Genomic DNA, 15446 nt, shown 5'->3' on the forward strand with positions numbered 1-15446 from the left:
TTGTATTGTGTGAACATTGCTTCAAGGAAAACGTTCATATATATCACATATAAATGATTTTATGTTAACTCTGTACCATCCTTGCCTCTTCAGGCAAGCTTCTGTGCAAAACACACATAAAAGCAAGATGTGTGCTCCTATTGTTGTCCAAATAAACGTGATTATGAATAACTTCTTGTTTTTTTTTATGTATCATCTATTAATAGTGTGAGTAAAACTTATATTAATTCCTGTCCTAATTTGATAAAATTTCAAAATAATGACAACATGACTGGTTAAAATTACTTGATACCAAGAAAACAGCAGTAATCTGCTTTAAACAGCAGCTAGTTGATATTTAGCTAAATGTATTAATGACTTCTTTCATCACCCCAAAATTTCTGAATCGAATTAACTTTTCTCCAAGTCTGATCATGAAGCCAAAACTGGTTTGCCTCTACAAGGTGAGAAACTTTAAGAGCTGTTTAAAGGGGGAAACCTGAATTTGGAATTGGCCTTGATGACCTTCTCCTTGATGGGAAAGTGACTTGATGGCCTGATAATGTTAGCTGATTTTGTTACCCTTATTTTGATTTGGCTCAGCAAATATGCTTGCGCTTGCTATGGCTGTCAGCATAGCTGTCAAGCACATCACAGCACTATCTATGTGGTCTTGGCGGTTGTGGTTAGATTGTTGATTGATAATTTTTTTGGATTTTGGCTGTGATATATGTGGTAATTTTCAGGAGGCTTTGTAACACCTTGCTGACAGAGAATATGAAGGGGAGCGGTAGCCAACAAAACAACTGAGGTAGGTCAGCCTGATGAAGTGTTTGTTTTGGTCCGAGATCCTGATGATTTCCTGCAGCTTTCCTCAAGTGGGAGTGACGGTCTGACTTTCTCAAATGTCTGAACATGACTGCTCAGCCAAGAAACTATAATATTACTCTCTCGTGCTAACATCTGAGTCTTGCCAAGCAGCACAGGTGCAACTTGAAACACTGAAGCAATATTTCTAGTAGTCCACTGTAGAGACTGTCTGATGTGCCATTTTGTATGCTTCAATACAATCTGTTATTTAAAAAACATTTCCAACTACTAACTCCTTTTGTTGCTACTTTATATTTTAACATGATGGCATTAGTGTGAAATAACAATAAAAGAAAAATCTTACTGTGAATTCACTTATGACCTCTGGATGGTTTCAAGTGTGTTAGTAGTACTCACATTAGATTGTGTGTCAGTATTTTGGATTACTCTATCATCACAGTCATCCATGTCCATAGAGGTTGTCTCTGTCTGTGAATGGAGGGCACAGCTAACATGCAGCATTCAACTGTTCATGCAAGCATTTAACCTGTACAAACTATCAATATAAATAAGTATGGATAGCATGCAAAACTTGAGGTTAGTGTGTTAGTTATAGCACAGCCTATATTTGTCAAATTACTTCAAATTAAATATGGAAAATAGTCGCTGCTAAATTATGCCAACATTTTTTTTCCAATTAATGATAAATTCGGAATGAATCTTGTGGATACAGGACCAATATGAACACCAGACATACAACAGCAAACTGGACTCTTACCTTTGATTTCTTTCTGCTGAACTGAAAGATACCAAGGAGGCCTTTCTTCTCTGCTATGCCCAAAGTTGTGGTGCTGGAACGAATGCAGTCTTTCAAAAAAAAAAAAAAAAAAAAGGGGGGGGGGGGGGGTGAAAGTTAGAAATTATGGTTGAAGATCTTCAGATCGCCATGAATTCATGGAACACTGTCACTGCATGTATACCAATTTAGTTTTACTTTCATCTGAAATTCAATTCACTCCTCATTCCAATTTGGAAAGGAGAAATAAATGTTTGCAATGTTATAAATATTTCCAAAAGTATTGGAGTAGTCTACATTTTCTACCCTAAATACTGGATACTTGTTTTAATTCATTACATTCATAACAGAATAGAGCAATGGTTGATTTCCCTCTGTAGGGGGCATTATAGTTTTATTTTTCTCAAGGCCTCCCTTGAAACCTTAATCATCACAGTCTACAAAGCACAAAGTAGATAAAGGTGATGATGATGCTGTTGGTTTGAGGACACAGAAGGGTTATCTAACCATTAAAAGAATCTAAACTATACTATAGAGTGATTTGGATTACAAAAATAAGCAGAGGCAAGGTAATTTAAAAATTAATTATTTCAAATTTAGGGGACAATGTTAATGAAACTAACAGTGACACTTCACCAACAGATGATGTCTTTGAAGAGGGTGGATGAACAAGCAAACACGTGTCACACACACTAAGGTTAATGAGCAAGCAGAGGTGCATTGGGTTAAACATCAACATGGATTTGAATAAAACCAGCGACACTAAGACAGACAGGACTCATCATGACTAATACCTGAGCAGTTAAGAGCAGGGGCAGAAGCCATTTTAGGCTGGAGAACTGGAAAACACAACATTTTAATACACATTTAGTTATATATAGAAAACTGACGAAAAAAGATTTTCCATTGGTTTCGTGGCCTGAATGAAGTCAAAGTTAAATAATAGTCAATACACAATAGTATGTGACCATCAAAATTACATAATTATAAATATCACAGCTCAAATCCTCATGACCATAAACCACAAGCTTTTCTGCTTTCTTTCTAAGATCACACTCCATGATAAGAACTATATTTATAAATATTCATGGTTGTGGACTGTTACTTTAGTTACTTGTTATCAAAGCAAATGTTAAACCATATTTCAACTCCCTATGAGATAAAGGATTACATTCACTATTTACTGTACAACCCTGGACAAATTGTTTTTGCCAAGGTCTATTGAGATTAACATCAGAAGCACATGCTTAAATTTTGGCTTATGTTTTTTTTTTTTCCTGCTGCTGGCTAAACCAATATTGAAATTGACTTCATATGACTTGATGTCAATAAAAATTTACAGCTGGTCATGCTGTACTGCAGGATGCAGTGTAATGCTATTTTTGTGGGCTATTTCACTGGAAGTGCTTTAAAGAGATGCTGTTCAAGTACAAGACTCAGTTGCTGCTCCCAACCTCTAGAACTCACCCCTGAAATCTCTCATTGATTTCAATGGCGTCACATTTAAATCACAATTCAAGACCCATCTTTTCAAATCTTTATTGCTTTGTTTTTAATTTACTTGCTTCCTGTAAAGCATCTTTGGGCATTTTTAAAAGTGCTTTGTAAATAATAAGGTAATATCATTATTATTTTTATAATAATTGGTACAAGATATTTATTCATTATTTCATTATATTCATTAGTTATGCAATATGTCAAATTTTCCTTTATTTTAATTACTAAATAAAATGTTTGTGCTTTTTTAAAAATTATGTCGTTTAAGGTCTGAAACCCACAGTATGAATGGGGTCACACACACTCCTTTAAATCTATAGAGTAGTATTTGTAGGCCAAGCCATCACTGCAAAACCAAAATACTTGATTTATAATTGTATGTTATGACATATTTTATTTAATTTTACCATCAAAAATTCAGCTCTTGTGAATTTGAATTTGCATTGGCCATATTGCTTTTTCAAATTGCATTTAAATTCATTGTTCAGCCCTAGTTTCAGCCCTAGTTTCAATCATAGAGTGATTTATGTGAATGAAGTGAATGAATCCCACTCTTGAAGAGACATGAAATTGCACAAAGACAATGTGGATGAGGTTTACCTAGGCTGCAATCATGAACGTAGAGCTCCTTGATCCCCAGTTCTGTCAAAGATTTGTCCAGCGGTAACTCGTGGCGACTGATGGCGTCCTTCAGGAGCAGGACATGTGCAGGGTCAAACTCACACTTCTCGCAGATACTTGGTGTCAGTTCCCGCAGTGAGACCAGGGGATTAACCCGTACGACTGCCTTCTGGCTACCATGGTAGTTCACCATCAAACGTACTGTTTTCTGGTACAAACAGTGAAAATTGTACAAATAAATTAGACATCAGCAGCAAGTTTTAAATCCCAAAGCAATGGCTGATTCACACAGAATTCCACTGAAAATGTTAGTTACAGAAAATACATTTGACACCTATGTCTTGGAAAACATGGAAACTTCTTTGCTTTCTTTGGAGTCCAGCTTTTCTTGTAGATGGAGAAATGAAGGGAAATAAAAACTTCCTAACACACAGAGACACTTCTGTAATTAGTAACTTAAATTTAGACTTCCGTTGCTGTCAGAAAAAGTAACAGTTAATAGGTAGGAAATGTCGCCTCTGTGTGTGTGTGTGCAGGAATGCACTTAATTTGGGATGTTTGTGTAGTTAGTCAATCCCACAATGCTGCCAAGTGTTCTCATGGAGAAAAGACAGATGTGCCACTCTCTACAGCAAGCTTTATTACTAAGTGGTACAAATACGCTTCTATAAAAACACACACCCCACTCAGAGATCAAAAAGCTAAAGAATTTATAAATCACCCATTCACTTTATCACTGTCATCCTGTGCTAAACAAAGCTTATATCTTTTCCAATATAAACAGGGTTTTCATTCTTTTTTGTATAACTGCAAAAAAAAAAACAAAAAACAAATTTTCAGTCAATCTAGCCAGTGTAGATTTTATAGATATGATAAATAAACAATTAAACTGATAAATGGATGGACAAACAAACTCAATTTGGTTACTTTTTAAAATTATACAAAATTGACTGAACTGTGTTATACTGAAACTCATTTCAGTCTGTCTGATGCGCCTATTTAAAAACATTTGGCAAGCAATTGACCTGCACCTCTAAGGTTTGCTTAAAACTATGCTTAAATTTGCTTTCCAGGTCAATTTTTTTGCATGAGTTTATGTAATCCTAATTCATATTAATGAGAGTAAAATAAATATAAGAAAACTTCACAACATAGCACAACACAGTTTGATAACTGCATCATCTGCAGCCTCAATACCATTAAGTTGAATCAACAGCTATAATTATTCCAACATAATAGCCCCCCATAAAGGATGGCTTGTTCTTTTATTAGACTACATTTTTTTCAGCTGACTGTATCTAATGGGCTTGAAAGAAATAGTACATGAAGTTTAATTCAAATGCTGGGGCAGGTCGTACAATAAGCAAATAGATAAAACAGAAGGAGAATGATTGGCAGCAGTTTCTGTCTCTGGCATCGAGCCAGGTGGGGTCAAAGGGAGAGAGAGTAGCACTGAGCCCTGAGAAGAGCAGAGAAATAATGCATGGTAACTAAAGGTAAGGCACTCATCAAATATTCAAACTGTAGGAGGAGAGCAGAGGAGAGGCAGAGAAAAGGGTAGAGACAAAGACTCTCCTTAGTAGAAAATATAATTTGAGATAAACTATCTAGCTGTGAAACACATGACAAGAAGCTGTCTAAAAATAGAGAGGGCAGAAAAGGTGAATTTAGACTGGATGAGAACTGACTCCAATATCATGCTGGGCCAGTTTTATCAGAACCAGCTTCCTACCTGAGAATGGGCCCTTATAGGCTTCACTGGCCTTGCTTTCTGCCAGCAGTCGGAGGTTTGAGTGGGGACGAAATGGATGAGTATTACATAATGTTTCAGGGTAAGGTGCAACATGTACACACCGATTAGCCACAACATTAAAACCAGTTACCCTTTTTAATGCTGTGGCTGATGGGTGTGCTCCATGCAGACGCTACAATTATTCTATCTACAAAAGACAACAAAAATGGAAAGCTTTGAAGTAAAATTCTAATTTGGATATTTTTTAAATGTAAAATAAATATCTCTGCAATCAAATAGCACAATAATCTCAACCTTGTTTCAGCAAGGTTTAAATATACTGTGACAAGTATAAAGTGCAAAATAGTACAAAGTAAACATGGCAGGAAGGGCATCCTGATTACAGAGTCAGCCGCCCCTGTAGCTCACCTCTGGCACTTTGGGAGCTGGTCTGCGCACTGCTTTCTCCTCCCAGACTTTCTCTTTTATCAGGACACAGGCCACATTAAGGGAGCCCAGAAAAGCATTGGGCTTGAACCCCAAAGAGTGGCCCTCTGGTGACAGCAGCTCCAGGGTGTGCAGTGCTGGATTTAGGTGGTAACGGCTACACAGCTCAACCAAAAGGTCCATCAGCGCCTTACTGAGAGAGTGAGGATGAGAGAGAAGGGAGGAGAGAGGGAGAAAGTGAAAGAGAGAGTGAGGAGGAGGAGGGAGGGAGTTTGGATAAAAGAACCATGGGAAGAAATGGGGAGCACAGGAGAAAGACAGAGGTGAAGGGGACAAGATAGAGTTACAAAGCCTGCTTAGCTTTAGCCCCAGTAAAGAGAATAGTAATTACTTTATACAACAAGTCATATTCTCACCTGTTGTGCTTAGTGGGACTAGCTAATTGGCAGACACAAAGGACATGACTTTTAAACTGACATCATTTATTTTCACATGAAATTGAATAAATGGAAAAGAGAGATGCAGGTCATTTCAAGTGATGGGTAGGCCTGGAGACCTTTAGTACTAAGTGCCTGTCTTCAGATAAAGAAACCAAGGCAGTGTTTTCTGAGAAAAGCCAGATCAGATGACAGAATTGAGAGAGACACCATTACAAAGGACACCATTGACAATCACCAACAACTAGACACAGTAACAGCTAAAACGAGGAGTGGTAGTGTAGTATTGAATGCCTGTGAAATGTTAACTCGTCCAAATCCCCAGTCCAAGCTATCATCATTTTCATTTATGAAGATAGTGTAGGGGCATTTTCATCTCAACATTTTTTAAATCATTTTTTACTGTGGCACATGAATAAAAATTAATTAGACGGGTTGGAAAGTTGTCTACAGTAATGCCTCCCAAAGATGATGAAATGTATCTTGAAATATAGGTACAAAACACTTTACTGTTTGAAATTCTTTTTCATCAACAGGTATCTCTTTTTATCTTATTTGTTCAACTGCTGATCACCTACTAAATTGATTGTTTGAAGGTTGCGCTGTTAAGAAACAACTATCTATTGAGTTATTGAGTTTGGAGACATTGCACTGTAACACCTGCAGCTAAAATGTAATGTTCAGTGATATTTTACTATAAATCATCTGGAATAAGGAATCCACACCCTTATCACTGACCATAATATAATATCAGAGTAACAGAGGATACTAAAGTATACCGAAAAGGAGTGAACGAACAACCTTTTGTAAAAGTTCAAAGCAATGTAGGCCATTTTCAAAGGTAAAAAAGGCTTGCATTCTGATAAACCCACTTATTTATCACAGAGATACCTGCTACCAAAGCTTCTCTTTTGGTATAATGGAGGTGTGCTTGATTTCCTGGCCCACAGATGAGAACATCATTATGGGCAGAGGGCGTTTGTAGCAGGTCAGGCTTCGTCTGTCCACTCTCTGTGACAATGCACCCTCAACAGGGGCCTCACTGGCACAGCAACCCATACAGACCCAGAAACATCAAATGGGTCTCATACTGTTTGTCTGACAACTGATCAACTTGAAGAGAACTTCTAACAAATATAATTCTACAGCAAAGCATGAACTGTGGTCCTTATATTTGTCCATAAGCCAACAATTTGGCTTCTGGATATTTGAATACAACAGGTTCTACACCCCACTGCATTGTAAAAAACATAGATAATACAAACTACAGAAGTTATTGAAAAGAAAGAAAGAAATGTGCATGATAATTTGTGGTTGTGTGCCCCCCCAACCCCATCCTCTCACCTGCCGTCCTCAGTTACAGAGGTCTTGTACCCCGTGGGGAGAGTTAGCTGGAGAGCCACTCTGGGCATGAGCATGTTCTCTTTGGCATCCATACCTGATGTCCCTCCCTCATCAGGCGCTGCATTTCTGAAGATATGGCGAGGAGCAGGTTGAGGGACCTGGGGTGGTGGTGGGGCACGGGCCTTCATTCTCCTTCTAGGCAGAAACCATAATGATGATATAAAGATTACATACTTTAAAATACTTTATAATTGATTGTTTTAAGTTTCTTGACTATTTTTTTACTTCATCATTGACCATATGAAGAGAGCACTAAAGCACTGTACATAAAACAGGCATTCATTTTGCCTTTAGTTTTTGAACATCATGTTTAGAACTCATGCATGAGTCAGTTAATCAACTAATCAGAATTTCACCTGGTTAACAACACACCTTTTTTATTTTAATGCACTGTATTCACATTCTGATCCACTTTTATTGAATCTCATATGAACAAATACTGATGTAGATATAACTTTATTTTCAGCTGAGTCATTTTTGTTTTCCTTGAGTTTAGTCTTAGCAACATAGCATTGAAGCATAATGAACAACAACCCTTTGCCACCACTTCAGGGGCAGTCTAAATACCAATGACTCTCTTTTCTCTCTTCTGTTTCTCTTTGCCCACAACATTTCTCTTCAATTAGATTACATAACATACACACAACAGATATGCTCAGATATACCTCTTGGTTGTCCAGATGGGCAGCTGTTAATTCTATCTGTCCCCCAGGGGTTTTTGGCAAAAAATTAAATAATTCATTATAACACCTTCTTGAATATCACTCCTAAATATTCTAACTAACCCTTGCCTACAGTGCACAATTTTGATTTTAGCAATTTTCAGACTACAATATTAAAGTCCACACACACAAACCAAAGCTCTTGTGGCTGGAGATCTGTCAGATGTCAATGGCATGCGAGTTATGAGATACTACCAGCGCATTGAACCTCGGTTCAACATAAACTGTACTCCTCTTTGACAGATACAGCTGATTAGACAGATATCCAACACTGCTCACAATGATTAAAAGCCACTATCTGTCACATATTTCATCATGGTCTCGCTCCCTGTCCTCATAGCACAAATTTACATGCATTAGCTTTAGATAACATAAGAAAAACATCACACTCACTTTAAAAACAGTCCTTGTGTTGATTAGGTGTTCCAGTAATGTTATATATCAGACTGTTTATAAATCCAGTTCCAAAGATTTGTTTCTCTCAAAGAAAGTGTTCATGTTCAGTGCTGTCCAGTCACGGATAATGAAGTTTCCTTCAAGATACTCATGCTCTGTGTGAAGGCAGAGACAGCACAGCAAAGGAAGAATGCACGCGAATGTAGACAGAGAGCGGACTCTACCCTGGCTTAAGTTAACCATTAACAGTTACGTCCAATATCAACTAACTTTCACCTGCACGACCTATAATGTCATTGACTCATAATAAAACAAAGAAATTCATTTCTGTGGACTGACAGACCTAAATATAGACTGAAAGGTTTACTGAAGGGTCCAATCACTGTACAGATTATTTCTGAACCAGAATTGAAAGGTCTGATTTAAAGTGCAGTTAAAAACATAGTTTAGTTTTGTTGAGTCTGTGTCTTTGGAAGTAAAAGTAGTTGGACGCTGTAGAACTGCAGCACTGCTGAGCACTGGGCCCAGTCCAACCAGTAGCCTTCTCTCCATCTCACATGCTGTTTGTCTGACCAAAACATTTCTCTCCCTCTCTCTCTCTCTCTCTCTCTCTCTCTCTCTCTCTCTCTCTCTCTTCCTCCAGCTCTCACACACACAAAGACTCCTTTAGAAAAAGCTTCATCACCCACAGAGTTAGAATAAGTGAGTGTAAACAGAGGGAGGGGGAGATGGAGAGGCAGGGAACAACAAGCAAGAAACCCTGCTTCAGCACAGGGGGGCAGTAAGTGCTGGCCTGCTACGGTGACTGAATTACAAATGAAGTCAAACACACACACAGATGCACACACATAAGCTTGCTAATGGACCTTTCACAACCACTCAGTTCTTTTCACCTGACTAAACAGCATTAACAAGGATATATTACCTTCATCATTCTGTATTCCTTATTATTCTTTGTCAAATATATTGTTATTTGTTGAGGCTTGAGCCGTTAAGGGCACTGTCATTAATGTTTAGAAGAATAACAGTCTCAATCCACATCAAATAGGTTCAAAGTTAGAAAAGGCTGTTTGAAACTGACTGAAAGTGCCAAAAGTACTTTAGTATCATGTGGTCTGATAAATCATCCATGAAAACATGTGAGCATCTGCAAGACAAAAACAGAGAACATCATAGGCTGCAGTCCCCAGTTTAAATAGACTTACAAGATAATGATAAAGATGTAACAGCTATTGTGAAACATTTTGAAACAACAAAAAATTCAGATGGATATATTAGAGGTATATTTCTAAAAAAAACAAAACAAAAAAAAAAACAAATAAACAACAAAACTAAACATAGGAATACCAAATTTATGATCAATTGCAACATGTCAGTTCTGTTAATTTGTCACCTGTAAGTAATCCTTTGCGAGTTACAGTACAGGCCAAAAGTTTGGACACACTTTCCTATTCATTTGAATGAGAAAGTGTGTCCCAGCTTTTGGCCTGTACTGTATTATTGCCAAAAAGCTAATGGTGAGCTAATGATTTAGCCGAGAAGGTTCAGGTGTCTATGATACCATTCTTAATGACATAAATGGATCAAAAGGTAAGAAATGAAATTCAGGACTTCTATAAGTATTAGAGTTAAGTGGGCACAAACCATTATAAGTGGTCACCCTTTCCTCTCAGTGAATAGTAACCAATGATTTCAGTTTAAAATGTCGGTCAATAAACAGCTGACAGTCATTTGCTTTTCTGTGTGGGCTAGGCCCTTTAACAGATTAGTCCCATTATGTATGTGTGTGTATTTACAGTGTGCGTGCAGGCAACCATGGTCACTCCTGATCAGCCACTCAGGATAAATCATACCTAGATATGGAAACATGACTGTGTTTTTGTGCATGTATGGTGCTTATGCAAAAGTATAAATAAAGGATATACTGTTCAGAGAAAAGCACACAATAAATGTGAAGGACAAATTCAACTGGTCCACAGTGAGATGGAAAAGGTGTCAGGTGATTTCACGACATAAGCAAAAATTTAAGTTACATCTAATTCTAGGTTTGGGCAGATGACTGTAGACACAGTGCCAGCATGCAAATCAATTGAAAAGTTAATTTACATAATCAGACACATTTTTGATCAGACACATTGGAGACAGTTGTGCTTGGGAAAGAACCGTTAGGGACTGTACTTATCCCAGACATGGAAACAGCCTTAAAAAGAAAATAACGGAACATATTAGTTTCTGCTCTGAATTGTGCTCTGTCAGCATTACCAGTACCTTACCAGTACAAATAACACTCAGAAATGGTCTGGTATTTTTGTTTAAAGTCATTTTCATTTTTTAACTTCCTTTATCATCTGCTGTTAGTGTCTAGTGATCGATGGCCAAACAGCATATAAATGGGATCTATAAATGGGGCAACAAGAGAAACAAAGACTGACAGATTGAGCCGGTCTATATAACAAAGTCTCGTGTTGGTGTGAGATACTACACTTGGTATAAAATATGATTCAAGGCGACAGACAGAAACTTTCACAGAGTAAGTCACTCAGCCAGTCAGACACTCATTACAGCAGGTAGATATTCAGACGTGTCCCCAGTCTGAGACATACAAACATTGTGCTACAATAGGAATGCTGAAACAATGAGTTACTATCCTCTAATGAAGACAACCAAGTGGGAATGGAGCAGATTAATTGGCCCAAAAGGTGGCACAGATTGACCTAATTCATTATGGCACACTGTGCATTTTGAGAATAAAAACAATGGACAAAACAAGAACTCTATGGCAATGGACGAGTATTTATGTAGAAAACAACACAAGTTAAAGGAGTTTAGAAAAGACTCTCTTCAATACACACACACACACACAGGCACATACCACACAATTGCCTATCCTTCCCTAAGAGCTGGGAGAGGCCATGTGTATTAAATCCAGTCTGTCCTGCCACACAAATGCCCAGCTATGTAATGGACGTGCGATAAAGTGTGTGAATTGTATATACTTGCCCGTAAAGTCCACAAGCATCTACAACACCTGAGTCAGATAAGTGAGACTGAACACAATTAGCCCTGCTGAGCATCTTCCAATTCCTGTCATTGTTTTTAATAACGGTGTGAGGACTGAAATGGCCAGCAGTTGCTTCGATGATAGAGAGGGTTGGACATCATAGGGTCTAGTTATAGTACTATAAAGGTAAATGACTGCAACTAAAGAACAAAATTCATTCAAAGCAACACAGCAAGATAAATTCAATTTAAAAATATCATGGCTGCATTCTGTGACACGAGTGTACGAATCACATAGAATATTATTTCAGATATAGATAAGATACAACAGTGAGGAGTAGAAGCTTCCACAGAGCCAACATGAGTGCTTCTTAAAGAGGTCACTCATGCACTTACATATAAGTACTCACACAAGCAAATTAGAGCCAAAGTGACACTTGAGTTTTCAATTCCTGTTGTGCATAGGGCACAATGTTAATGACACACACATCCTGGAGCCTCAGCCACTCCCAGCAAACCCTAAACACACACAAACTCTGTCCTGCTACCTACTCAGCATACCCCTTGGGTGTCATGGTGTCCCCATGGCAACCTATATTTAACACCACTTGACTGTGGAAGAGAGCGGACCTCAGTTTAGTAGCAGCTGCGGATTTTGATTGCATGCATACAAAGAGGACCAGAACCAGAAACACAAGTGAATGAGGACACACACTGTAGTTTTGTAGTCATCTGAGCCCAGAAAAGCATTTGTTTGCAGTTGCTAGGCACGCTAGCATCTAATTCAACATATGCCTTGATGCTCATATTACCAGCCATGTAGTTAAAACACTCACCACTCCACAGGAACGCCACACAAGCTGTCTTAGGGATAATGCTGGTCAGACTCTCTATTCACATGACTGAGGCGGCCTCTACACTGACCACACCACTACAGTCAAGTACAAAAAAAAAAAATACACCAGTGCAGCAAAGGACAGTCTGTAGACATATTTGTATCTTAAGCTCTGCCGAAATACATTAATTCAGTCAGAAATTGTATACAATTTTACATTCAAAATGATTTTTATAATTCAAGATTGCAGCAGGCAATTTAGAAAAGATTTTAAAAACATTTAACTGCTGAGTCCAACTTTAATCCCATGATGCTGATTTTTGCGAATTTGGCTCAAACCTCTTCCATTCAGAATGCAGCCATGACAGCATATTTATTCTCCAAATGCTGGTTTGTGTGGATTCAATACATGCATGTGCTATGGTCAAATTAACAATCTCCACCAAATTTAATGTCTACTTGAGAGCAAAAACACAAATAATTATACACATAATTTTTATACAATCGGAAATAAATTTAGGTGTCAAGGGGTTAGCACCTTTCCACAAAGAAGACTTTTTTAACATATTTAATAAGACACCTAAAATAATGCACACCAACACCAGTTTTACCAATAGCTTTATCTTAAACACATTAAAAATGATCAGACTGCTTTACATTGCTCCATGATATGCGAATAAATGTCACACCACGGTCAAACAAACCTGTACTTCCATGAGTTTGTCTGAGCACCTACTATGTACTTTTTCTGTTTCACCAACAACAACCTTTTAAAATAAGAATATTTTAGTCTTGAAATTGTTTATCAGAGCACAAACAACCAAGTTCACCTCATTACCAAGTGACATCTCAAACAACCAGGTTACAGCTCTGCAAAAAATGTTTCAGTAACATAATAACCCACGGGAGATGAAAAGACAGCACCGCACCACAGGTGCTAAGTGAATTTTTACCCATTAGGGATCAATTAAGTTGCTTAGTCTCTTTACAGTCATTTAAAGGTTTTACATTGAGGCAATATTGTAGTTAACTTTAGGATGAGTCAACAACCAGTAATCCAGAAACATCTATTTCACACCTGTTGAAATGAGAGAAACTCATTTACTGTAACAATGCCCAAGCCTACATGCCCTTTCATCTTCTTTCCTACCCTCTGCTCTACTGACGCATTTAGTCATATTCTTCACTTGTGACTGGTGACACATAAGGGTGTTTTAAAACAAGACATCTTCCAAGACAACAATTTTTCAAAAATAGAAGCAAGAAACCAACTTGATGCACTACTGGGGAAAAAAATGTAGGGATTCTATTTGGTTAAATGTGACTTACTCTTCTCAAAACCTAAACCCAAAAGTAAACAAAAGGAGAGATGTTATTAATGGTCTTTGTACCAAGTAAAACCAAGCAACTCTGTACTCTGATATTGTGAGTATGCCTTCAGCAGGCCAAGGTTATCATCTTTGATCAACGCTACATGTTCTCAAAACTGGGTTAAGGTTAGGGTTTTTTCCAAAATCGTACATTTCATTCCATAATAAAAACTCCATAGTTAAATTGTAACAAGGGTCTTGGAGAGAGCCATTGTGAAGTCTCGTATGCATTTGGAGTATAATTCTTCTTTTCTCAGTGAGTTGGTGTTTTCTCTGTACTGTTCATTTCAAGTCCCTGGTGGTAGTAGAGAGCCATGAGGGAATCTAAGGTGCCACAAAACTCCACAAAGCTATGGAGGGCAAAAATAAAGGGAACAGAAATGTGGAGATGGGTGGAGCCCAACATGGAGAAGAGAGCGATAGGAGATGGAATGTAGAAGCAGAACAACAGGAAATAACAATTAGTTTGTCCTCAATTCCCTAAGCTGCTTGTCCAATTAGAGAGAGCTCCTGCCGGAGACAAAAAGAAAAACACTTAGACTACTACTATTGTTTAATGTTAAAAAGACATAACATATAAGCATCCCAGAACATTTGAATTTATATAAAAAAATAGTATAAAACAATTAAACAAGTATAATAAATTGAATAATGTCAAATCTAATTTGAAAAACAAAAAAGCTAAAAGGTGATTTCTGTTTTTTGTTGGCATTTTATAAATATCACAAGATTGTTTTTTGTCACGCCATCTGTTAACAAGAAAATAATCAACAATTCAGTTACTTTAAAGGAAGGTTAAATGCAGTAATACAATGTGCTCCTTTCTGACAATAACACCTTAAAATACTGCTATTTCTCTAATGTAGTGGCACAAAAGTCTGGTACACTTTGTTTTCTCTCTATTCAAGATAGCTGCTCATTTAAAAATATGCCGAAGCGTTTTCAGCCTGTGCGTGAGAGAAGCGCACTTCACCACCTTGGCCTTATCAAGCGATACCACTCGTATGGCATATCAGTTGGTGTTTGAGGAGTCTGTCCCATCTGTGCACACACACACACATTCAGTCCATCTGTCCCTGACAAACCCACATACCGGAGTGGCTAACATATGAGAGAAAGCTTCCAGAAATAAATCTGCGCAGCACATAACAGCTGCATAACACACAGAGATACAGTATCGTTTGGTGTTAAAGGTGTTTGCCAGTTCTACTGCTGTCTTTCAGCTGGGACAAATGGTGGCAAATAATATCAAATAGATTAGATACAGTATCTGGGAACCAAAAAGCACAAGGGTCTATAAATAAACCCAGTCTAGATGTCTCCAATGTTTACGATGCACCGTGGCTTTGGAAAAAATGTGTTCAGAGTGGCAGTGTTTCTTCATTGTGCACAGACCAAGG

General features: G+C 37.7%; 1 protein-coding gene across 8 annotated transcripts in view; it reads right to left on the reverse strand.

Moving 5' to 3' along the window:
- Positions 1–15446, reverse strand: part of cobl (cordon-bleu WH2 repeat protein) — a 50164-nt gene that overhangs the window by 30598 nt on the left and 4120 nt on the right. For 4 of the 8 annotated variants that reach the window (XM_029503796.1, XM_029503800.1, XM_029503793.1 and 1 more), the window contains 6 exons: positions 7664–7858; positions 5865–6075; positions 3683–3911; positions 2380–2424; positions 1568–1656; positions 1207–1278 (listed from right to left, as the gene is read on the reverse strand). In XM_029503796.1, coding sequence (XP_029359656.1) covers positions 1207–1278; positions 1568–1656; positions 2380–2424; positions 3683–3911; positions 5865–6075; positions 7664–7858 — 841 coding nt within the window. The remainder of the gene's footprint in view (positions 1–1206; positions 1279–1567; positions 1657–2379; positions 2425–3682; positions 3912–5864; positions 6076–7663; positions 7859–15446) is intronic. The other 4 variants (XM_029503795.1, XM_029503797.1, XM_029503798.1 and 1 more) reach the window with 4 other exon arrangements.

Source organism: Echeneis naucrates, chromosome 6 (genome assembly GCF_900963305.1).
Source record: "Echeneis naucrates chromosome 6, fEcheNa1.1, whole genome shotgun sequence".
NCBI lineage: Eukaryota > Metazoa > Chordata > Actinopteri > Carangiformes > Echeneidae > Echeneis > Echeneis naucrates.